The sequence below is a fragment of the Ranitomeya variabilis genome, chromosome 3 (genome assembly GCF_051348905.1).
Source record: "Ranitomeya variabilis isolate aRanVar5 chromosome 3, aRanVar5.hap1, whole genome shotgun sequence".
In the NCBI taxonomy this organism is placed as follows: domain Eukaryota; kingdom Metazoa; phylum Chordata; class Amphibia; order Anura; family Dendrobatidae; genus Ranitomeya; species Ranitomeya variabilis.
Window position 1 is genome coordinate 77,956,037 of NC_135234.1, and position 25,301 is coordinate 77,981,337.

The 25,301-nt window shown below is 40.3% G+C and overlaps 1 protein-coding gene and 1 long non-coding RNA gene across 4 annotated transcripts in view; one reads left to right on the plus strand and one right to left on the minus strand.

The window, feature by feature from the left end:
* The window catches only part of LOC143815218 (transient receptor potential cation channel subfamily V member 1-like), a 183,235-nt gene that overhangs the window by 133,431 nt on the left and 24,503 nt on the right, over window positions 1–25,301 (minus strand). For 2 of the 3 annotated variants that reach the window (XM_077294233.1, XM_077294232.1), the window contains exons 2-3: window positions 21,787–22,081; window positions 2,013–2,155 (exon numbers count right to left, since the gene is read on the minus strand). In XM_077294233.1, the coding sequence (XP_077150348.1) occupies window positions 2,013–2,155; window positions 21,787–22,007 (364 nt within the window). In that variant the 5' untranslated portion in view covers window positions 22,008–22,081. Of the gene's footprint in view, window positions 1–2,012; window positions 2,156–21,786; window positions 22,082–25,301 lie in introns of those variants that run through there. The other variant, XM_077294234.1, reaches the window with a different exon arrangement.
* LOC143815220 (uncharacterized) overlaps window positions 1–25,301 on the plus strand; it is a 176,159-nt gene that overhangs the window by 67,283 nt on the left and 83,575 nt on the right. The gene's annotated exons all lie outside the window — the stretch shown is intronic.

A 25,301-nucleotide genomic window follows, 5' to 3' on the forward strand; every position in this document is an offset into this window, starting at 1 on the left:
TGACTTGACAGATGTCCAGAAGGTAGTCATTGACACACTCCACAAGGAGGGTAAGCCACAAAAGGTCATTGCTAAAGAAGCTGGCTGTTCACAGAGTGCTGTATCCAAGCATATTAATGGAAAGTTGAGTGGAAGGAAAAAGTGTGGTAGAAAAAGGTGCACAAGCAAACGGCATAACCACAGCCTTGAAAGGATTGTTAAGAAAAGGCCATTCCAAAATTTGGGGAAGATTCATAAGGAGTGGACTGCTTCTGAGTCATTGCTTCAAGTGCTACCACACACAGACATATACAGGACATGGGCTACAAGTGTCACATTCCTACTCATGACCAATAGACAACGCCAGAAGCGTCTTACCTGGACCAAGGAGAAAAAGAACTAGACTGCTGTTCAGTGGTCCAAGGTGTTGTTTTCAGATGAAAGTAAATTTTGCATTTCATTTGGAAATCAAGGTCCCCGTGTCTGGAGGAAGAGTGGAGAGGCCACAATCCAAGCTGCTTGAGGTCTAGTGTGAAGTTTCCACAATCAGTGATGGTTTGGGGAGCCATGTCATCTGCTGGTATGGGTACACTGTGTTTTACCAAGACCAGAGTCAGCGCAGCTGTCTACCAGGAAATTTAAAGCACTTCATGCTTCCCCCTGCTGACAAGCTTTTTGGAGATGGAAATTTCATTCTCCAGCAGGACTTGGCACCTGTCCACACTACCAAAAGTAGCAATACCTGGTTTAAAAACAATTAAAAACAACAGTATCACTGCTTGATTGGCCAGCAAACTCGCCTGACCTTAACCCCATAGAGAATCTATGGAGTATTGTCAAGAGCAAGATGAGAGACACCAGACCCAACAATGCAGACGAGCTGAAGGCTGCTATCAAAGCAACCTGGGCTTCCATAACACCTCAGCAGTGCCACAGGCTGATCGCCTTCATGCCACGCCACATTGATGCAGTAATTGATGCAAAAGGAGCCCCGACCAAGTATTGAGTGCATTTACTAAACATACATTTCAGTAGGCCAACATTTCAGATTTAAAAAAAAAAATTCTAGCTGGTGTTATAAAGTATTCTAATTTACTGAGATAATGACTTTTGGGTTTTCATTGGCTGTAAGCCATAATCATCAACATTATAAGAAATAAACACTTGAAATAGATCACTCTGTTTGTAATTACGCTATCTAATATATGAGTTTCACTTTTTGTAATGAAGAACCAAAAGAAATTAACTTTTTGATGATATTCTAATTTTTGTGAGAAGCACCTGTACTTTCTCTCACCTCCTCTTCACTGTTCTCCTTCACATCACGTGCTGGCCAGGCCTCAACACACATTATGACATAGTGCCGTGCGTAACCCCACTTGACCACGTGGTGCATGTCATGATGTCAGAACTTGCTCCAAAGCCTAGCTGGCACAAGAAGCAATGGCGAAGAGTGCATAGAGACGAGAGTGGGAGCTGGTGTCTTACGAATCTAGGAACAATTAGTCGAGCTGCAACAGCAGGGACAGATGAGGCGAGAAATGAGTATGATATTTTATTATTTTAACCACTTTCTGGCCAATATGAATCCAGAAAAATGACAACTTGCTGGCCACCAATTTGCTGGATTCATTCAAATCGAATAGACAAAAATTCAGATTTTTCAAAAACCACAAACTTTGGTATATTTAAAATTAATTTGATTTGTTTAGAATCACTTTGCTCCAGATTAGTCATCATCTATCCACGGTGCCCCCACTGATTCACAAACTAGAAATGCCTCATTAGAAAAAGGAAGTTGTCCTTTGTGCACGCCACTACTCCATTCATTGTCTACAGGATCTCTCCATTCTAACAGGGTCCCAACTTGCAGTATTGGGACAACCACTTTAACCACAGGAGAGTCTTGGGTAAAGGTATGTAAAATCCAAACAGCAATTTGATGATGTCAGATAGCATGAAGTCTGAATATTAGATCATTCTGCCCTACATCACTGTGTACAAATGAGTAAGATAACAACATCTTCCATTACCTTTGAATTCAGCATTAGTTAACTTCTTCATACTTGTTTGCAGGTATCTTTCCAGTCCAGCCAGGTCTTCAGTATCTTCATTAGTCACTGCATCAAATATTCTGTCTCTTGTGTAGGCATCTTTAGGATCAGTGTTAGGAGCTCTGTCAATATAAAAGTATTATTTACCTAAATACTTGGGTTGTACAGAGGTTTGACTGAGTAGGACAAGAGTTTTTGTAACTGATATATGAACTGTAGGACTGGTATGTTAAAATTTGCTAAAGAAAAAAATTCTCTCTCTTCCCATTGTTGAATTATAGAGGCGTTCACTTTAGCAGGTATGTGCAACATGGCAGCCAATGTATCACTTATGTTTATATATTATTCTAGGTAGCTCTATCTTCATGGAGACAGAAAGCCTGATTGTGCAGTCTTCCATTTATCCCTACATACTTGATAAACCTTCCAAAATGGACTGGGTTTTTTTAAAAAAATGGAGGCCTGGGCAAAAAAGATCCAAACAACAGCCTGCATAATGTTTCAAAGTCTCTGGTGGTCTATGGCAATGCTCAACTATCAAGCTATTCAAAGTATTCTAGTCTGTGAGGACATTGTAGACCATGAAGACACTAGATAATTGGCAAGTTTGCCAATTCACTCTTAGGGTACTGTCACACATTGGCACTTTGATCGCTACGACGGTATGATCCGTGACGTTCCAGCGATATCCATACGATATCGCTGTGTCTGACACGCAGCAGCGATCAGGGACCCTGCTGAGAATCGTACGTCGTAGCAGATCGTTTGGAACTTTCTTTCGTCGCTGGATCTCCCGCTGTCATCGCTGGATCGTTGTGTGTGACAGCGATCCAGCGATGCGTTCGCTTGTAACCAGGGTAAACATCGGGTTACTAAGCGCAGGGCCGCGCTTAGTAACCCGATGTTTACCGTGGTTACCAGCGTAAAAGTAAAAAACAAACAAACAGTACATACTTACATTCCGGTGTCTGTCCCCCGGCGTTCTGCTTCTCTGCACTGTGAGCGCCGGCCGGCCGGAAAGCGAGCACAGCGGTGACGTCACCGCTGTGCTTTCCGGCTGGCAGACACAATGCAGAGAAGCAGAACGCCGGGGGACAGACACCGGAATGTGAGTATGTACTGTTTGGTTTTTTTTACGTTTACGCTGGTAACCACGGTAAACATCGGGTTACTAAGTACGGCCCTGCGCTTAGTAACCCGATGTTTACCCTGGTTACCCGGGGACTTCGGCATCGTTGGTCGCTGGAGAGCTGACTGTGTGACAGCTCCCCAGCGACCACACAACCACTTACCAACGATCACGGCCAGGTCGTATCGCTGGTCGTGATCGTTGGTAAATCGTTTAGTGTGACAGTACCCTTAGTCTGTCATACTAACAAATGTAGATTAGCAAAAAGGAGTGGCAAGATATAAGTAAATATGACTGGAAGCTATGAAGGCTTTGACTCTAGTTTATCACTATGAAGACACATAAAGAGGTATAAATGTAGACACAAAATGGTAGGATATGTTTAATGGAGAATATCTACATAGTTTAATTTTCCTTTAGATGCATTGAATCAAAACACAACAACAATTTGTCATAAAAGTTCAAATTTCATTATTTTCACCATTAAAGACTACACAAATGTAATCATTTGGGTTCCTAGTTCTTCAGCAGAAATAAAGGAAGAACCTTGAAATGTTCGGAACAGAATAAGTCGTGTTTTGCAACAAACTTTAGATATGGATGATTCATCTCAATGTTTGCACTGGTAACACTAAAGCAACCCCAAGAATACATTCTAAAAACTTGTATCTACCAAACATGGAATATATTACAAATAACAAAAAATAAATATCCGGACAGTACAAAATAATGCTATATTTTTTTATTTTTTGGGGTAAGTTGCAAATTGTATAGCAAATAGCTTGCTATATGCTCCTTGCCTAGGAAACCGTCTACCTCTGATAAACAGGCAATAAACAGTAAACTATGAAATTAGAAATCATTCAATCAAGTAGTAAAATTTCAAATTTTTATAAATACTTTGCAATTTTAACAATTTACAAAGATAAGACAACCTCTTTCATGCTTCTACCTTCCTTCATTGCTTCATTGTCAGATATGCATGTCACTTGACAAACAGTAAGGTTTTAATATTAAAGCTTAGGACCGTCCTGATTAGGGTCACTCTGAAGTGGTGGGATCGATTTTGCATTTTTTTCATCAAAACAATATTAACTTTGTACCGTATATTTTTCTCATGCACTATTACTGTTTATTTACAGTTGAAACCAGAAGTTTCCATCACTATATAAAAATACACATCTGCATGTTTTTCTCAATATCTGACATGAAATCAGCATAAACATTTCCTGTTTTAGTTCAATTAGGATTGCCATAATTATTAATATTTGCCAAATGCCAGAATAATGAGAGAGAGAATGTTTTAAGGCATTTTTATTACTTACTGCAAATTCAAAAGTTTACATACACTAAGATTACTATGCCTTTAAACAATTCTGGGCTGCCCAAATGATGGTGTCATGTGTTTGGAAGTTTTTTTTTTGCAACATCTGAGTTAATCAGAGATACACCTGTGGATGTACTTTAATGCACACCTGAAACGCACTGCTTCTTTGTGTAAAAAACCTCAGAACACAACAAGGCAGTCATGAAATCCAAAAACACTTTATTATCGACACAATCAACAATAAAATTTACGACAGAATATATCAGACAGACAAGTACAATGGGGCTAAAAAAGATGACAAGGACATCATCAGCATCAAGCCAAGCCCAAGGAAGGGTAAATCCCTGAAAACGGTAAATTGTATGCAAAAGATACGCAAAATGCAAAGTGCAGAACAAGTGCAATGGTGTTGACAGCCACTGGCAGATGCAGCTATGTCAACCATACAATCAATCAATAGGTAGTCCAATACATGTCTTACATAGCTGCAGTGTCAGCAAGTATAATACTAATACCAATATATATGCATACATATTACCTTGTGCAGATGGCAGAAAACACACACAGGGACACCCATCCACCCCGACGCGCGTTTCGGTATGGTACCTTCCTCAAGGGGCGCTTCTTTGTGTAGCATCATGGGAAAGTCTCAAGAAATTAGAAAATATATATGGAAGAGAATTGTGGACTTGCACAAGTCTAGTTCATCCTTGTGTACAATTTCAAGATAATTGAAGGTGCCTTGCTCATGTTTACAAACAATTATACACAAATACAAACAAGATAGGAATGTCCAGCCATCATACCGCTCAGGAAGGAGAAGGGTTCTGTGTCCCAGAGATAAACGTGCTTTGGTCCGACATGTGCATATCAACCCAAGGACAAAAGCAAAAGACCTTCACAATGATGATGATGAAACCTGGTAAGATTGTGCCAATATTCAAAATGAAACAAGGACTGTATCAACATGGTCTGAACGGCCACTCTGCCAGGAAGAAGCCATTACTCCAAAAGAAACATAAACAAGCCAGATTAATGTTTGCAAATGTACACAGGAACAAAGACCTTCATTTTTGGAGACATTTCTGGGGTCTGTAACTAAAATTTAACTTTTTGGGCATAATGTCCATTGTTTCATTTGAAGGAAAAATAGGAAGCCTAAGAACACCATCCCAACTGTGAAACACAGGGGTGGCAGCATCATGTTATGGGGTTGTTTTGCTGCAGGAGGGACTGGTGCACTTCACAAAATAGATGCCATCTTGAGAAAAGAAGATTATGTAGTAACACTGAAGCAACATCTCAAGACATCAGCCAGGAAGTTAAAGTTTGGGCACAAATGGGTCTTCCAAATGGACAATGACCCGAAGCATACTGCCAAATGGTAACAAAGTGGCTTAAGGATAACAAAGTCAATGTTTTGGAGTGGCCATGACAAGGCTCTGCTCTCTCAATCCTATTGAAAAATTATGGGCAAAGCTGAAAAGGCAGGTGACAGCAAGGCGACCAACAAACCTGGATCAGTTACACCAATTGTTTCAGGAGGAATGGGCCCAAATTCCGATCAACTATTGTGAGAGGCTTGTGGAAGGATATCCCACACGTTTGACTCAAGTCATTCAGTTTAATGGTACAAAATACTAATGAAATGTATGTAAACTTTTAACTTTGTCAGTCATTAGCCAAACCATCATGATACAGGTCTTATCACGGTCACAGAGGCTAATGATTTATTTCTCTTATGTTATTATGGACTGGATAAAGAAGAGTTTTTGTTTGCAAATTTTTTACCAAATTGAGATTCTTTTAGATTAATGTGACAAATGTCTGATTAAGGGAGGTTTTAAGTGTCTCTGTACTTTAATTCTCACAAGGTAGTCAGATGCCTAACATCCAGTGTGGACAGGGTGCGGCAAGATCTGCTAAAAACTATATTTGGTATACTTGGATGATTAATACTAATAATTGTTTGGCAATATTAATGTAATCATATTCTATATAATTATATTTCTTTCATCTATGTTATAAAAACAATACAATTATATATATATCACAAAATAATTATACTGTATGTGTAGAGCTATTGTATTTGAGGATTTTTATAGGAATGTGCAGTGTAAAGGAAGAATTGAGGTTTAGTTTATTGACATTTAATGATGTACCAGGATATACGGTAAACTCATATTAATAACTAGTATTGGGGAGAGATACAGTGGATGAAATAAGTATTGACCACGTCACCAATTTTCTAAGTAAAAAAGATGTTAAGGTGCTATTGAAATGAAATTCTCTCCAGATGTCAATAACAACCCATCCAGTCCACACAGGCAAAGACATTTAACCATTGACGTCCATAAATTAAATTATGTGTAGTGATGAGCGAACATGCTTGGATATTTTCTTATATACGCACGCTCGGGTGTTATCTGAGCATCTGGGAGTGCCCTTAAATTGTGACTGAGCCCATGCCGGCTGCATGATTTGCGTCTGTTATACAGCCGCAACACATGTGGGGATTCCCTATTAAACAGGCAATTCCCACATGTGTTCAGGCTGTCTAATAGCCTCAAATCATGTAGCCTCAGGGACTCAAACATAATATACGAGCATGCCCAGATGCTCGGATAACAATCAAAAAATACTAAATGTTAATTTTAGTATTTTGTTAGTATTTTGTAAATCTACCTTTGGCTTTCAAAACTGCCTGAATCCTTCTGGGCATGCTCTTGATCAGATTGAAACATGTCTAAACCGAAATCTGATCCCAGGTCTCTTCTACATGTTCCCAAATTTGGTACATACTGGTTTACGCACTTGGGTATGTATACAAGTTTTTCTTCAACTCTATCACAAGTGTCCCATTGGTTTGAGGTCTGGGGACAGTGGGGGGCCAATACAGCACCTCTACTTCATTGTCATTGAACCATTTCTTTGCCAATCTCAATGTTTGCTTTGGGTCGTTTTCCTGCTCGAACACTATGTCGTCCTTTTCATACCCACAGTACTTGAGTGTACGAAGTAACTCATCTTGTAGGATACTTGCATATACAGTTATATGAAAAAGTTTGGGCACCCCTATTAATCTTAAGCTTAATGTTTTATAAAAATTGTTTTTTTTGCAACAGCTATTTCAGTTTCATATATCTAATAACTGTTGGACACAGTAATGTTTCTGCCTTGAAATTAGGTTTATTGTACTAACAGAAAATGTGCAATCTGCATTCAAACAAAATTTGACAGCTGCATAAGTATGGGCACCTCACCAGAAAAGTGACATTAATATTTAGTAGATCCTCCTTTTGCAAAAATAACAGCTTCTAGTCGCTTCCTGTAGCTTTTATTCAGTTCCTGAATCCTGGATGAAGGCATTTTTGACCATTCCTCTTTACAAAACAATTCCAGTTCAGTTAAGTTTGATGGTCGCCGAGCATGGACAGCCCTCTTCAAATGATCCCACAGATGTTCAATGATATTCAGGTCTGGGGACTGGGATGGCCATTCCAGAACAGTGTAATTTTTCCTCTGCATGAATGCCTGAGTAGATTTGGAGCGGTGTTTTGGATCATTGTCTTGCTGAAAGATCCATCCCCTGCGTAACTTCAACTTTGTCACTGAATCATGAACATTATTGTCAAGAATCTGCTGATACTGAGAGGAATCCATGCGTCCCTCAACTTTAACAAGATTCCCGGTGCCGGCATTGGCCACACAGCCCCAAAGCATGATGGAACCTCCACCAAATTTTACTGTGGGTAGCAAGTGTTTTTCTTGGAATGCTGTGTTTTTCGTCGCCATGCATAACGCCTTTTTGTATGACCGAACAACTCAATCTTGGTTTCATCAGTCCACAGGACCTTCTTCCAAAAATAAATTGGCTTCTCCAAATGTGCTTTTGCATATCTCAGCCGACTCTGTTTGTGGTGTGCTTGCAGAAATGGCTTCTTTCGCATCACTCTCCCATACAGCTTCTCCTTGTGCAAAGTGCGTTGTATAGTTGACCGATGCACAGTGACACCATCTGCAGCAAGTTGATGCTGCAGCTCTCTGGAGGTGGTCTGAGGATTGTCCTTGACTGATCTCACCATTCTTCTTCTCTGCCTTTCTGATGTTTTTCTTGGCCTGACACTTCTGGCCTTAACAAGAACTGTACCTGTGTTCTTCCATTTCCTTACTATGTTCCTCACAGTGGAAATTGACAGGTTAAATCTCTTAGACAGCTTTTTGTATCCTTCCCCTGAACAACTATGTTGAATAATCTTTGTTTTCAGATCATTTGACAGTTGTTTTGAGGAGCCCATGATGCCACTCTTCAGAGGAGATTCAAACAGGAGAACAACTTGCAAGTGGCCACTTTAAGTAGCTTTTCTCATGATTGCATACACCTGGCTATGAAGTTCAAAGCTCAATGAGGTTACAAAACCAAAAAAAGTGCTTTAGTAAGTCAGTAAAAAGTAGGTAGGAGTATTTAAAACAAGAAAATGATAAGGGTGCCCATACTTATGCACCTGTCAAATTTTGTTTGAATGCAGATTGCACATTTTCTGTTAGTACAATAAACCTCATTTCAAGGCAGAAACATTACTGTGTCCAACAGTTATTAGATATATGAAACTGAAATAGCTGTTGCAAAAACACGAATTTTATAAAACATTAAGCTTAAGATTAATAGGGGCAGGGGCTGGCTGGCAAATTTTAGCCTGGGGGGCAAGCACACAGCAGTGGCCCATGAGTAGCGGCCCAACCTTAAAGGGGTTGTCGGATCTTAAGCTACATGTCTAGTCACTATGTGTGAATCCTCATATCGTGCGCACTGTGCGCTGTGAGGATTCTCCGGTGCCTGCGCCGGGAACAAGTGGTCTTGTGACTGCAATATATAATATGACACACACACGCACAGTCCCACTGTAAAATTGACACGCACAGCCCCACTGTATGGTGACACACACGCACAGCCCCACTGTATAGTGACACACACGCACAGCCCCACTGTATAGTGACACACACGCACAGCCCCACTGTAAAATCACACTCACGCACAGCCCCACTGTATAGTCACACACACAGCCGGACAGGGACAAAAAAGCAGCCCTGCCACAAAAAACCCCACCAGTCCACATACTCAAACACTCCCCACCCCCTAACAGTGAATTTTGCTATACTTTGTTCTGCCCTTCAACAATCCTCTTAAAGGAGTTATTTGAAGAGCCACATGTGAATGGCGCCGAAGTGCGCATGATCAACCACAGGTCCATTTGCATGGTGCTCTTTAGAGCTCCAGCTCTCGGGATCATGGGGGTCTCAGCGGTTGGACCCCGGCGATTCCAAGATCTCGGCATAGGAGATTACTTGGGATAATCCATTTAAATGGATTTTCCAATATTTTTTAAAATTTTCCTACAAAAAAACCTGAAAATAATAAACCAGTATTGACCTTCCCAAAGACCAATGTCGCCTCTCTGACAACAGAACAGGAGAAATGGCACCATGCAGTGTATATATACAGGACAGGAGAGGTGGTACTGTGCAGTGTATATATACAGGACAGGAGGAGTGGTACTGTGCAGTGTATATATACAGGACAGAAGGAGTGATACTGTGCAGTATATATATACAGGACAGGAGGAGTGGTACTGTGCAGTGTATATATACAGGAGGAGGGGTACTGTGCAGTGTATATATACAGGACAGAAGGAGTGGTACTGTGCAGTGTATATATACAGGACAGAAGGAGTGGTACTGTGCAGTGGATATATACAGTACAGAAGGAGTGGTACTGTGCAGTGTATATATACAGGACAGGAGGAGCGGTACTGTGCAGTGTATATATACAGGACAGGAGGAGTGGTACTGTGCAGTGTATATATACAGGAGGAGTGGTACTGTGCAGTGTATATATACAGGAGGAGTGGTGCTGTGCAGTGTATATATACAGGACAGAAGGAGTGGTGCTGTGCAGTGTATATATACAGGACAGGAGGATTGGTACTGTGCAGTGTATATATACAGGAGGAGTGGTACTGTGCAGTGTATATATACAGGAGGAGTGGTACTGTGCAGTGTATATATACAGGAGGAGTGGTACTGTGCAGTGTATATATACAGGACAGGAGGAGTGGTGCTGTGTAGTGTATATATACAGGACAGGAGGAGTGGTACTGTGCAGTGTATATATACACAGGACAGAAGGAGTGGTACTGTGCAGTGTATATATACAGGACAGGAGGAGTGGTACTGTGCAGTGGATATATAGAGGAGGAGTGGTACTGTGCACTGTATATATACAGGACAGGAGGAGTGGTGCTGTGCATTGTATATATACAGGAGGAGTGGTACTGTGCAGTGTATATATACAGGAGGAGTGGTACTGTGCAGTGTATATATGCAGGAGGAGTGGTACTGTGCAGTGTATATATACAGAATAAGGCCACATGTTCAGTATTTGGTCAGTATTTTTTATCCGTATTTGTAGCCAAAACCAGGAGTGGGTGATAAATGCAGAAGTGGTGCATATGTTTCTATTATACTTTCCCTCTGATTGTTCCACTCCTGGTTTTGGCTACAAATACTGATGTAAAATACTGACCAAATACTGATAGTGTGAAAGTGGGCTTAATACAGGTACTCATTAGGGTGGAATCACAGTAGAATATGGCATCGGATGTGAGAAGAAAATCATACCACTGTTGTGGAAGAAAATGGAACCGATTTTTTTTTTTATACTCTTTATTAGCCCATGTGGCAACATTTCACTTCCATATCAGAGAAATGTTCAGTTATGGATCTGAAACGTTGCCACATGGACTAATAAAGAGTCCGCTAGTTTTCTCACAATTAATTGGAATGATAGATAGATATATAGATACACACACATACATAGTAAGAATAGATACTGAGAATTACACCATTTATGCAGGACAGTAGAAGTATACACAGCTCCCAATATACCGTATGTACTCGAGTATAAGCCGAGGCACCTAATTTTGCCACAAAAAACTGCGAAAACTTATTGACTCGAGTATAAGCCGGGTATACATTGTCCCCACATCCCCGTCCTTGTATGCATGGCTCCTTATCCCTGTCCTTGTTTGCATGGCTCCTTATCCCCGTCCTTGCTTGCATGGCTCCTCATCCCCGTCCTTGTATTCATGGCTCCTTATCCCCATCCTTGTTTGCAGGGCTCCTTATCCCCGTCCTTGTTTGCATGGCTCCTTATCCCCATCCTTGTATGCATAGCTCCTTATCCCCGTCCTTGTATGCATGGCTCCTCATCCCCATCCTTGTATGCCTGGCTCCTTATCCCTGTCCTTGTATGCATAGCTCCTTATCCCTGTCCTTGTATGCATAGCTGCTCATCCCCATCCTTGTCTGCATGGCTCCCCTGTCCTTGTGTGCATGGCTCCTTATCCCCGTCCTTGTATGCATAGCTCCTTATCCCTGTCCTTGTATGCATAGCTCCTCATCCCCATCCTTGTCTGCATGGCTCCGCTGTCCTTGTGTGCATGGCTCCTTATCCCTGTCTTTGTATGCATAGCTCCTTATCCCCGTCCTTGTATGCATGGCTCCTTACCCCCATCCTTGTATGCATAGCTCCTTATCCCCATCCTTGTATGCATAGCTCCTTATCTCCGTCCTTGTATGCCTGGCTCCTTATCCCTGTCCTTGTATGCATAGCTCCTTATCCCTGTCCTTGTATGCATAGCTGCTCATCCCCATCCTTGTCTGCATGGCTCCCCTGTCCTTTTGTGCATGGCTCCTTATCCCCGTCCTTGTATGCATAGCTCCTTATCCCTGTCCTTGTATGCATAGCTCCTCATCCCCATCCTTGTCTGCATGGCTCCGCTGTCCTTGTGTGCATGGCTCCTTATCCCTGTCTTTGTATGCATAGCTCCTTATCCCCGTCCTTGTATGCATGGCTCCTTACCCCCATCCTTGTATGCATGGTTCCTATAAAAAAACACAAACAAACAAAAAACACTTCCTACTTACCTTCCCTGCATGCCCTCGCAGCATCTCGTTCTGGTGCCAGCAGCTCCTATGGCTGGGCGATCACATGTCCCCCACTCATTAAGGTAATGAATATTTACCCACACCTATGGGAGTGGAGAGGGGTGAATACTCATTACTTTAATGAGCGGAGGACACGTGATCGCTCGGCCTGAAGAGCTGCTGGCCCCGGAACGAGATTCAGTAAGGGCGCGGAGGGAAGGTAAGTAGGATGTGTGCTGGAAGCCGGCGGCTGTGGCTGTGCACACTGTAAGAGAAATGAATATTCACTGCCAGCGCAGTGAATATTCATTTCTCTTTAGCAGCGGCACAGACTTTAGCCTCAGCCGCCGGCTCCTACCTCTGTGACCCGCTGCTCCCCCTCCATCTTTCTGTGACAATGACTCGTGTATAAGCCGAGGGGGGCGTTTTCAGCACTAAAAAAAATATGCTGAAAACCTCAGCTTATACACGAGTATATACAGTATACTACAATCTATTATATACACAGCTGCATATTATATATCGTGTTAAGGAATATAGAGCGGTGTATATATATTATATAGTGTAGAGATGTGGCAGCAGTGTATATATAGTGTGAATTCCACACTATGTACATAGCACCACACTATATAAACATCTCTACACCATATAAACATCTCTCCCTCTCTCTCAATATATTATAATTAAGACACCATTATACTATATTATGATGCATACATCACATAAGAGACACCGAGGCTGATGTACATAGGAGACACCGTGACTGCTGGATATATATCACATTGAAACTACTGTATATACAATATATAGTTGATACTGCGACTGATGTGCATAGTTGTAGTATCACCTATATATTGTATGTGATACTGTGACTGCTGTACACACATTATTTAGGTGAAACTGCTATATATATATATATATATATATATATACACACATACACACACAGATATATAGTGCGACTGTACACAGCATATCACCTATATAACGTATATGCAGTAGTCAACATTATACAGGTGATACTGCAAATGTTGGATACATATTATATAGGCGATACTGCTACTGCTGTGTATGATAGTATCACCTATATAGTGTATATACAGCAGTCTATATAGATTATATAGGAAATGCTGCTACTGGTGTGTATATACATTATATATAGGTGATACTGCTGTGTATATATGTACGTGTGTGTGTGTATATATACACACACCAGTATCGCCTATATAACGATACAGTATATACTCAGCAGTATCACCTATATAACGTGTATATACACATCAGTAGCAGTATTGCCTATATAATGTATATAGCCTGCCGTATATACATTATATAGGTGATACTGTGATTATATACAGGAGTAGCAGCCAGTATCACCTATATAATGTATGTATAGCAGTCTGTATCTTATATGGGCAATACTGCTACTGATGTGTGTATACGTTATATAGGTGATACTGCTGTGTATACAGTGGTGTGATATACACACACACCCCCGCAGTGTCACCTATATAATGTATATACACATCAGTAGCTGTCTCACCTATTTAAGATATAGACTCCTATACGTACATTATATAGGTGGTATAGTGAGTATATACAGCAGTATCACCTATATAATGTATATATAGCAGCCTATACACATTATATAGGTGATACTGCTGTATATAATCACTATACCACCTATATAATGTACGTATAGCAGTCTATATCTTATATAGGCAATACTGCTACTGATGTATATACGTTATATAGGTGATACTGCTGTGTATACATGTACATATATATATACATACATACACACCCACCCCGCAGTGTCTCCTATATAAGGTATATACTCATCAGTAGCAGTGTCACCTATATAAGATATAGACTGCTATACATACATCATATAGGTGGTATAGTGATTATACACAGCAGCATCACCTATATAATGTATATGTAGCAATCTATACACATTATATAGGTGCAACTGCTGTATATACATTAAAAAAATTCATCTTGGGACTCACCCAGGTCCCTGAGATGGGGGGGAGGTCGGGAGGATGAAGAGCTTAAGTGGGTCGGGTCCTGTCCAGCATAGGCGGTGAAGAGGAGAGGATCCCAGGCATTGATGAGGAGAACAGTCTTCTCTGACGCTGGTACAGGCCGGCCAGCGTCAGACACACAGTCAGGTGGAGGCGCCCTCTATGCGCGCCGGACTTTTCAAATCTCTCCATGTGCGCGCGTGGTCTCCTGCTTGCCCGCGCTGGCACAAGCAGCAGACGAGCACGCGCAGGAACTAGCAATGCGGCCGTGCTCGTGCACTAATTACCCGGGCCGCCGCAGCACTTCTCAGCGCGGGCAATGCACGCACACAGGACCTGACTGACAAGATTTAAAGGGCCGGCTGGCGAGATGCGCTATATATTAAAATCGCTGCCGGTCCTCCAGCGGCCCTGTGCAGCTGCTCAGGCACCGGCCCGGGGGGCATATGCATTCCTGCAACCCGGGCCAGTCCGCCCCTGAATAGGGGTGCCCAAACTTTTTCATATAACTGTAACTCAGCATTGAGACCACCATCAATCATGGTCAATTATCGAATGCCTTTGGATGTGAAATAACCCCATATCACCAGGATTCCTCTACTGAACTTGACAGTTCCTTCAATTTCCCAATCCATTAGCCCTTTTTTTCCTTGTTTCTTCCAGACCCATTTGCACCCATCAGAGCCTAGTCTATTGACTTTTCTCTCATTGCTCCAATTCACCCGTTTCCGATCTTCAACTGTCATACTTTTTTGCAAACCAGAGCCAACACTTCTTATGACGGTATTAAGGCTTCTTCAATTTTTGGGGGGCCACCATTCCAGACTTAATAATAATAATAATAATCTTTATTTTTCTATAGCGCTAACATATTCTGCAACGCTTTACAGACATTATCATCACTGTCCCCAATGGAGCTCACAATCTAAATTCCCTATCAGTGTGTTTTTGGAATGTAGGAGGAAACTGGAGTGCCTGGATGAAAAACCCACGCAAACACGGAGAGAACATACAAACTCTTTGCAGATGTTGTCATTGGTGGGATTTGTACCCAGGACTTCAGTGCTGCATGCTGCTGTGCTAACCACTAAGCCGCCGTGCTGCACTTGTGTGACGTGCGTCGCACGGTGCTTGTATGGACGTCTGTGATCTTACTATTATGAAGCATACGAGCCACCTCCACTGCCATGTTTGTAGAGCTAGAACTAATAGACATAGACATCCACCTCTCGGTTTTTGAATGGATGGATGGATTTTATTTCATATTCTTCCAACTGTCATGGCACTCACATGATGCAGTTTGGCAATTTTCTTGGCCAAAAGGCCACTGTTGATGGACTGCATGATGCTGTTTCTCTTTTCTTGGTAAATCTTCATGGCTGCTTCTCAATTCGAAACAGTGACCTTTCGTTTGAAAATCAACCTAATAACAAACTGAGCTATTAGAGAATGTAAGAGCAAATTGCAATTTGTAGTATGCAGGAAGGAAAAGATTTTTACATCACTAGGAGCAAATTGGTAACAGGCAGTGACATGACAAGAATCTGCATAGCTAATCATATTTTAAAGAGTTGCAAGTCAAATTTATGTATGAGATAGGCAAGGTAATTGCCTATATAATAATGGTAGTCTCACGTTCGAAGCAGTAGTGAATGATGAGATATGGAGCATGAAAGTGAAACGTTCAAAACATTGTTACCCTTTTGTTTGTCACTGTATATAATAAATTGTGTACAGTATTTAAATGCAGTATGTGCTGAATATTTTTTCATTAGACTTTGGGAAAGTTATGAAATGTCCTATAAAAGTCTGTTCTATTCCTGATCTAAGGATCTCAACACTTAGTTGAGATGAATCTGTGCTGCACTTTATGCACATGCTCAGTAGTAAAGCTCCTCCTCTACAGATCAGATCAAAAAGGCACTGATAAGGAATTCCTGCAGCCCTGCATTCATCGCAAGAACTACTAGCATGAACAGCAAAACAGGACTAAGGCAGGTACTTATTAAAGCATATCAAAATTTTTAATAAACTATGCATAAATCAATAGTCTAGTGTGTGTTTTCTCTGTATGCTTCATGATTTAGTTTGCTTTTGCTCTGAGCTCATGTTTGGAGAGGTTAGTTGATCTGATGTTCTTCATGTTATTAGCTCTGTTAGCAGTTTCAGTCTCTTTCTGGGGTATGATTCAGCACAAACTTTCTCCATCCTTCTTCCCCTCTTCATAGACAGGGAAGCATCATGATGTGAAACATTTACTGAGCTATACCCTGAGAAACACCTGAGATTGAAAGTTCAGAGTAAAGCTATCTAATAATACATATTACAAACTTTTTATTTATCATCTGTACTATTCATTTATGCAAAGTTTGCTTTATTTCTATCCAAAATTATACATGATTCCCTATTCTTGCAGGAATTACAATATACATTTTTTTTATAGGAAAAAAATTATTTTGAGAGCAAATTTGTATGATCAAAAAATACCTATGAAATCAGCTGTAGTTGAGCATTTCACATTAACTCCAGATAAAAAAATATTTTGTGTGTCAGTGTATGACAGGTGAAAGAAAATGCTGTGAGCTCAAAATCAGTGAATACTCAGGCAGTGATAAAAAATGCTCCTACAAGAGTTTCCAATCTAAAAAGTCATCTACAGGGCTTGAACCCAGAAGTTTTCAAAGCTGTGACTGAGAAAGATCACAGCCACATCAAGAAACCAGTGCCCAGCACTTCCCACCATGCAAAGGAGGTGGAAAGTGAGTCTCAAACATCACTTACAATATGTTTTGTAAGTGACAAACTTACTGTAACAATGACAGCAGATATGTTTAAAACACAGCTCATAGAGCTTGTGAAAGATGATGTATCATTATCATTATTTGCATGACCAACTTTTTCAGCTCTTAATAAAGAAATGGCCTGCAAACTCGGTGTTTCTTTGGAAAGAAAAAGTATTAGAGAATTAGTGATTGAAAAAACAAAAGGAAGATCTTAAAGAGACACTTTATATTTCTTAAAATGGATGCCTGCAAATGTCACAGAGTAAACTATTTTGCTAACAACATTCGATTTGTTTGTGACAACAAGAAAATAGTTACCAAGACACTGGCAGTAAAAGATACTAAAGCTCATCACACTAGCCAGTTTCTCCAGGTCTTAGTGGAAAAAGTTCTGCAAAATTATAAACTCAAAAAAGAACAGGTTCTTGCTATTATAACTGACAATGCTTCAAACATGATAAGTACAATTAAACTGATGATGAGAATAATGAAGGTGAACAGCAGTTAGAAGAAAACTTCAAATTCAGTATGTTTGAGATGGAAGGCCACAGTCCTGTAACTGAGGAATAAACAGATATTACTACAGAAGAACAGCAAAATAATACTTTACAATTAGATTATCTTTTTAAGCTGCTTCAAAGCTTTCTCATGTTCATCACATGCACTGTGTTGTGCACACGCTGCAGGCAGCAATAAGAGATAGTCTGCAAGAGGGACATGCTGGAACTCTGATAAGCAAGGTGAGGAAATTGGTTATTGCTGCCAGAACCCCAAAAATTGATTGCATCTTGATGAAATGTGCTGGAAAAAGAGCAATTGTGGATCAAGCAATTGTGGGGTAGCACCTATTTAATGGTTGAGCAATTGCTTGAGCTGAAACCCTTCCTTGTAGATATAGCCAACCTTCAAGTAACATTAAATGAAGATAAATGGACACAGGTGGCTGAATAGTAGGAACTGCTTCATCACACATTTACAAGGACTAAAAAATTAGAAGCTGAGGATTTAACTCCTGGCATTTTCATAAATGAGGGGAAGAACTTGCTTGTCCCAAAGAGAAGGTTTAATCGCAGATGGCATTGCTGCTTCAATGAAACAGAGAGAGACACTGCTATTAGAAAATAATATTTTTCTGGCAGCTGTTTATGTGGACCTGAGTCATCATATATTGCTGGATGACTATCATCTTACTAAAAGAAAAGAAGCTCTGACTAAGTAGTTAGGATCAGTGGGCTACAGGATTGCCAAGAGGAAGAGGAGTTGGGTCTTGCCAGTGCTACGGCTACCATACCTCCAGCCTCATCAGATGAGGAGTTTAATTTTGAAAAGTTATTGGATGACATGGAGAAGGCAAAGCATTGCCGCTGTTATGGATCTGCTGCTCAAGACTAGGGTAAAAAGGGGAACACCTGACCCTGTAGTAGGACTAGGCTGAAACTCTACAATGGAGTGAGCGACCTATTCCTTGTGAATAGACCCACCAATGTTTCCTAGGCTAAACTCAAACGAAGACCTACAGGTAGGGGGGGGGAAGGGTGTAACTATCTAGGGATTGGGAACAAACACAGGTAACCTCCTAGAAGGAAAATAGAGGAAGGTGCAGAAATGAATGTAAAACCCAAAACAAAACTGGCAGAACTAGAAATCCCAGAACTGCACAATATCAAACACAGAAAGCTAACAAGGCACCAAGCCAGAACACTAGCTGAGTAACACTGTTGTCCAGCAAGGACTGGGAGGCAGGTGCTGGGTAATAAAGGGTGATGCAATCACCTGATCTAGGACAAACCCAGCACCAGAGGAAAAAGACCAGCAGCCTGAAAACCACAACAAGATTGTGGATGGTCAAAACGAAATAGAGTCTGACAGCCGCAGGGAAAAAGATTCCACTCCCATAGCAAAAAGATTGACCATATTTCAGCAAACTTTTTTCACTTCCTGTCAAAGCAGTAGAAGAGTTCAACCGTTCATCAAAACTGACTGTGTATGAGGCAATTCCTTTATACCCTGAAATTGTTAGAGAAGTTGCCCATGTGGTTACCGCTTTGCCACCAACCCAAGTTAGTGTACAGAGGTTGTTCTCTAGTCTTAAAATAATTAGATCAGATTTGAGGTCATCTATAAAGGAGGATCTGATGGAGGCGATATTATTTCTCAGCACAAATTCATAGATTGCACAAATGTTATTCTGTACGTTTTTTCCCATTTACTGCATAGTGTATTGCATATTTACAATTTACTAAAGTTTTTTTGTGTTCTAAAGTTGTATTCCAATAAATATATTATGTTTAATCTAATTAGCTTGATTATTGTATCGTAATGGTGATGTTGCCATTTTACTACAGTAAATGTATCACATAAACATGAGCCATGTATGAGGAAGTCGGGAGTCAGAGTTGGAGGTTTGGCTTACCGACGCCACAGCCATGGTGAGCCAGACAGAAAGCAAATTCTACCAAACAGGAATCCAGAAAAGTGGACTGCAAGGTGTCAGTCTAGTGTGGAAGATTTAGAGGAGAAAGTCAATGGTCCGATTCATCAAGTCTGGAATTGTTCACGAGGGGGCGTCCTGGAGTCAGACACTCATGATTCATGAAGAGGTGCATGCCTCGTCATGATTTGAAGCATTTGACGAATGGTGTGCTCCTCTGTGTTCTATGTCAGAAATCTCATTCCAGTCAGAGACTGTAGTGAAATTTTTGGCTTACTGAATGCGACAGCTCATCATTAATTAGATGACCTGAAGCGTCACACCCCCAACGTACCTCTGTCCCATCCCTGCTCCACCCATTTAGTTGGAGCTGAAGATAACTAGAGTGAAGATGCCAAAATTCACAAAATTTTCAAGCAACTCTAAGTTGTGACTACATTTTGCAACTTTTCAAAGATTTTACACCAGAATCCTGGTGTGAAAAATTTGATGTATTGGGCTCTCATCTAGAACTTGACAGGTGAGAGTCACGACTAGCCTATATAGCAGGGAAGGCAAGAAGTTAATTATATCAGGGATTGTGCACTATTTTACATGTTACCATGCTTCGCTGACTACTTACTAACATCAGCGTAATGGAATCTAAAGCCATATTCAACACTGTCATATTTACATCCTGTAAGCCAACCACAGGCACAACCCCATGAGCAAACGACGTAATCCGTAGGCTTAATTGTCTCCACTAATTGAATAATGAACAGAAAGAATATAGTATGGGGGGAAAAAGAAGTAGAGGTGGTAGTAACACAAAAAGTACAAACCTGCAGCCATTACCACAGACGTTATTGAATCATTTGTGTAAAACCTTACTTAAACTTTATGCAGCTTTTCCTTCTCATTTCTCCTTAATATCAAAGAAGACCCGCACACAAGTCTGAATTGATGAAAGTTTGAGAAATAAAAGATAAAAGGCAGTCCATCTTGTGTGGAGGCAATAAGTGCATAGGTTTTACAATTGCTGTTGTTACCCTGATCTAGGGAAAGATCGTAAATCATTTCTAAACAAAATGTAATCTATGTGCTGTCAGTGGAATTACACAGCAGGAAGAGAAATGAAATAAAATTGAGGCAACAACTTATTTTTCTATTACTGTGAACATTCTGAAAATCAGAAACATGAAGACTGCAATTTGGAAATTAATGTGATCTTCTACTTTTTTTATGCAAATAGCGTTATTTACCTGCTGTCCTAACTTCAGTGTAGTAGTAATGGTGACATCTTTTGTTCATAATATATATTTTTACAGAAGACATGAAGGATTTGGACACTTTGGGAACAGTTGTTTGATAAAATACGTGCACTTTTTGCTGAAAATAATTGCCACTGAAGATGTTACATCCGTCAATTCTAGGTATAGTCTATTGACAGGACATCAAAACAGATTTTGACCACTAAAGGTCAAACTACAACATTATTGAGGTCTCAGATGTCTTCATCCAAGGACCATCCATTCTATTCACTATTCCATATGTAGTAGAGGGGTGGCTGCCTAGACCTAGTCCATTTTCATTAAAGTTTAGGGGAGATATATACTAAAAGTGCAAGTGAGCAGACTCAACTGTTTCCTTATCATTCAATCATTATCATAGATGGTGAAAAATATGAGACCTCTGATTTTAGGATTGTAGTGGGGTTCCATTATTTTTAGCAAACTGGTATATGCAACACCTCATATTACTACATTTAGCCAATTTCAGGAAACATACCAGAAACATAGTTAAGTGGTTGCCAGAACCTACACCAAGAATTCTAGGGAAGGCACAGACACCTCCATTTGCCAGAGAATTAAATAGGACTAAGATAAATAAACATTTGGGTGAGGTAAAGTCAACATTTCTAGGGTTTACCAGGAAAGTTTGCACTGATAATTTTTGGTGGTACTCAGCTAATGTGGCCCATAAATATAGATGTTTATTTTTGGATCCTATCAATGCCACTATACTATTAATCAATGAGTGCAATTGCATCAATCATTTACAGATCACATCACATATGATAACTACACTTACTTGCCACCATTTCCTTGTGTTTGCCCCAAAAAGTCAAAGTTGAAGCCAATGCTTGGAGAGATCTTGCCACTTTCTTTCTGCAGCGCTGAATCCATTGGAGGCTTTGCATCTCTTTTCCCATCTTTTGCTCCTTTCTCAAAGGCAGCAAGCGAGTCCTTATCATGAACCTCTAAAGAGAACTTATCTCTCGGAGAATCATCTTCAGAGTCTGAACTAGACATGGTATCTTCCAGGAGCTCAGCAATATGTCTACAAGGTTCTTGGTAGAAAAGCAGTCCGCATCTGCTGCTAATACCTGGAGCAGAAAACAAGACTTAAATTAGAAGATGGGACAATGACGCTGCAGCAGTTCTGTTTACCCACTACCCGTGAGTCACCTGTGCAGGAGCAGCAGCTGTCAGGTGTATACATAGGTAAATCAACAGTAGCACGGCCGTTAGAAGCACACTTGTGCAGAATGTTTAGGTTTATAGAGGTTATTCAGCCATTGATTTTTTTCCAAAAGCTCATAATTCTCTAAAGCTATAAACTAAGTAACACTTACTTTGCCAATGATAACCACTTCCCAAAAAAAGATTTCCATGTAAATGCTGTAGCCAATCACTGGCATTATTTATGGGGCCTCTTAAGTAGTTTCCAAACGTGTACAGGTATTGTCGGGGACTTATTAAAAAAACTTGAATAAAGAAACTACTAAAACTTGGCAGCCTTTTCGGAACAGTGTCCTCTTTTATTTGGCCACATGTAAGCAAACAATATTAAAACTGGCATGCCATGTATTTTTCCATTATGGTTTTACGTGATACAACATTTCGGGGGAACATGTTCCTTTCACCGTAGATGGACTAAGTTTTTGATAGCTTGGATATGGGTTTTGGAAGAAGTATGGATTGTACTAGACCTTGTATGATTGACAGAGAATTCCAATTGAAGGCGTCTGAAGTCATTTAATATTTATGCATTGCCTTAACAAGAAAATAATAGGCTGTTGTTCTGTCTATCCACCATACTTTACATTACTACTCACCCCTCTCCAATCCATCCTGAATGCAGCAGCCAAGATCATATTCCTCACCAACCGTTACACTGATGCCTCTACTCTTTGCCAGTCAATGCACTGGTTACCCATCCTCTACAGAGTTCAATATAAAGTTATCACTCATCCATAAAGCTCTCCATGGTTCAAAACCACCCTACATCTCCTCTGTCCTCTCAGTCTACCAACCTACCCGTGCCCTCCGCTCTGCTAATGACCTAAGGTTAACATCCTCAATAATCCGAACCTCCCACTCCCGTCTCCAAGACTTCTCACGTGCTGCGCCAATTCTTTGGAATGCACTAACCAGGACACTCCGATTAATCCCCAATACCCACAGTTTTAAGCACGCCGTAAAAACCCATTTCTTTAGACTGGTGTATCGCCTCAACATATTTATCTAACTATCCCTGTTTTGCACATTCAACATTTTCTTCAAAACCAGAACCCTTGCATCTTGTTCTCACACCCTTCATGCATTTAAAAGCCCTCTGTATCTGTACTGTTACATATACTGGTTGGTTACTGGTTCATGTAGCATTACATGAACACCTGATTTATTACATTATGGCTGGTCCAAACAATGAAAGCAATTGTTACCATCAACCTTTCGTGTCTCCACTTTTTCCTCATAGATTGTAAGCTTGCGAGCAAGGCCCTCACTCCTCTTGGTATCTGTTCATTTATGTGATTATTGTTATGCCGTAATGTCTATTGTCTGTACAAATCCCCTCTAAGATGTAAAGTGCTGCGGAATATATAGAAATAAAATTATTCTAAATATCATTACTGCTATGATTGGTGAGACTGGTCGCCAATTTTCATTCAACACATGTAAAATGACAACAAACTCCAAGCCATCAGAGATGGAGTTTTTTTTAATGGCTGTTGTCTCATATGCACTAAAGAATTTATGGTGAGATTCTGAATCCGTCACCTAAACGTGGGTATAAAATAAAATAATGCTTCAGTGATCCTGCCAGTCCTCGTTAGCCATTCTGATGACATCTCAGAAGTCACACGCCGACTATGCTGCTGTCATCACTAAAGGTAGTGATTGGCTGCAGCGTTCATGTCCTGGTAGTTGGAACATCTTCACTGCAGGACTGCTAACAAGGATTGATGGAACCAAAAGAGTGGCAGACCTAGAACGGCATGGTGAAGTCATGCAAGGACATTTTGTTATTTTAGCACATTCTCAGGTTTTTGACATTTTTATAAATTATATACATCCCTTTAAAGCATTAAATAGCTTCAAGATGGTGGCATAGAATCTAAAGCTAGATGATTTCCCACACTTCCTAGTGTAGTAAAATAAAGACACATCATGTTCTCTTCCCCTTTGACCTTCAACTGACGAGATACAGGATATTGTCATGATTCCAGTCGGTAAAACTAACATATGAGGTCATGGTCTATGAGAAGTCTTTAATCACTTGCCAACATGGAAAACTGAATTATATCCAAATGATTTCTAGAGAGTAGGATATACAGGAAGAAACAGTAATCCTGTGAATTCATACATGATGCTTTATGACACTATAGCTGAGCACAGGAAATGTAGACTTTTCCCAATGGTACAAACCATAAAACTTTACTAAAGTTATTAAATGAAAGTATTAACCTGGATAGCTGCCACTCACACTCACGTTAAGGAATAACCTATTGGAGGAGATTTATAAATCGAACATTTTGAGGTCATACACAAAAGTGTTGGAAAGATGGGCTACCAATACCAACCAATCAAACCATATTTTATTTTTCTTTAATTGACTTGTGCAATAAAGGTCTGAATGATTTCTACGACCAATAACACTATTCTTATTTGCAGAAGTTTGCAGATAGGATTTTAGCAGATCAAATTGAGATTTAAATGGTCACTGACATTTCATCAAACTTGCATAAATTAATACTGTGGTTTCCTGAAAAGAAGACCAACCCTGAAAATAAGCTCTCCCATGATTTTACAGGATTTTTGGAGCATGCTTAAAGGGGACCTGTCACCAGTTTAGTTTTGTGATAGTTTTCATTGATATATCACCTTATTCAGCACCTGTGCTGCATTCCATAAATGCCTTTAAAAGTCCCTGAATCCCCCTGTATAACCCCAAAAATCTGAGCTGAAGACTGCTTCAGAACCTTTGGTAACGTTCCAGTCATGTGACCGTGATGTCACCAAAGATCCTTTAACTGTGGAAGTCTAAAGTAACTAGGCTGGTATGTGCCGTATCTGCAGTATGTGTATACACAAGTGTATATACATGTGTATCTATATACATGTGTATGTGCAGAGAGTGTTCATGCGACGATATGACTATATTTAAAAAAAAGTGTTGTTTTTTTATTTAAGAATAAATATGGATTGTTGTTCATAGGAAAAAATAAGACATCCCCTGAAAATAAGCCCCAACCCATCTTATGGAGCAAAAAATAACACAAGACCCTGCCTTATTTTCAGGGAAACACGGGTAGTAGAATT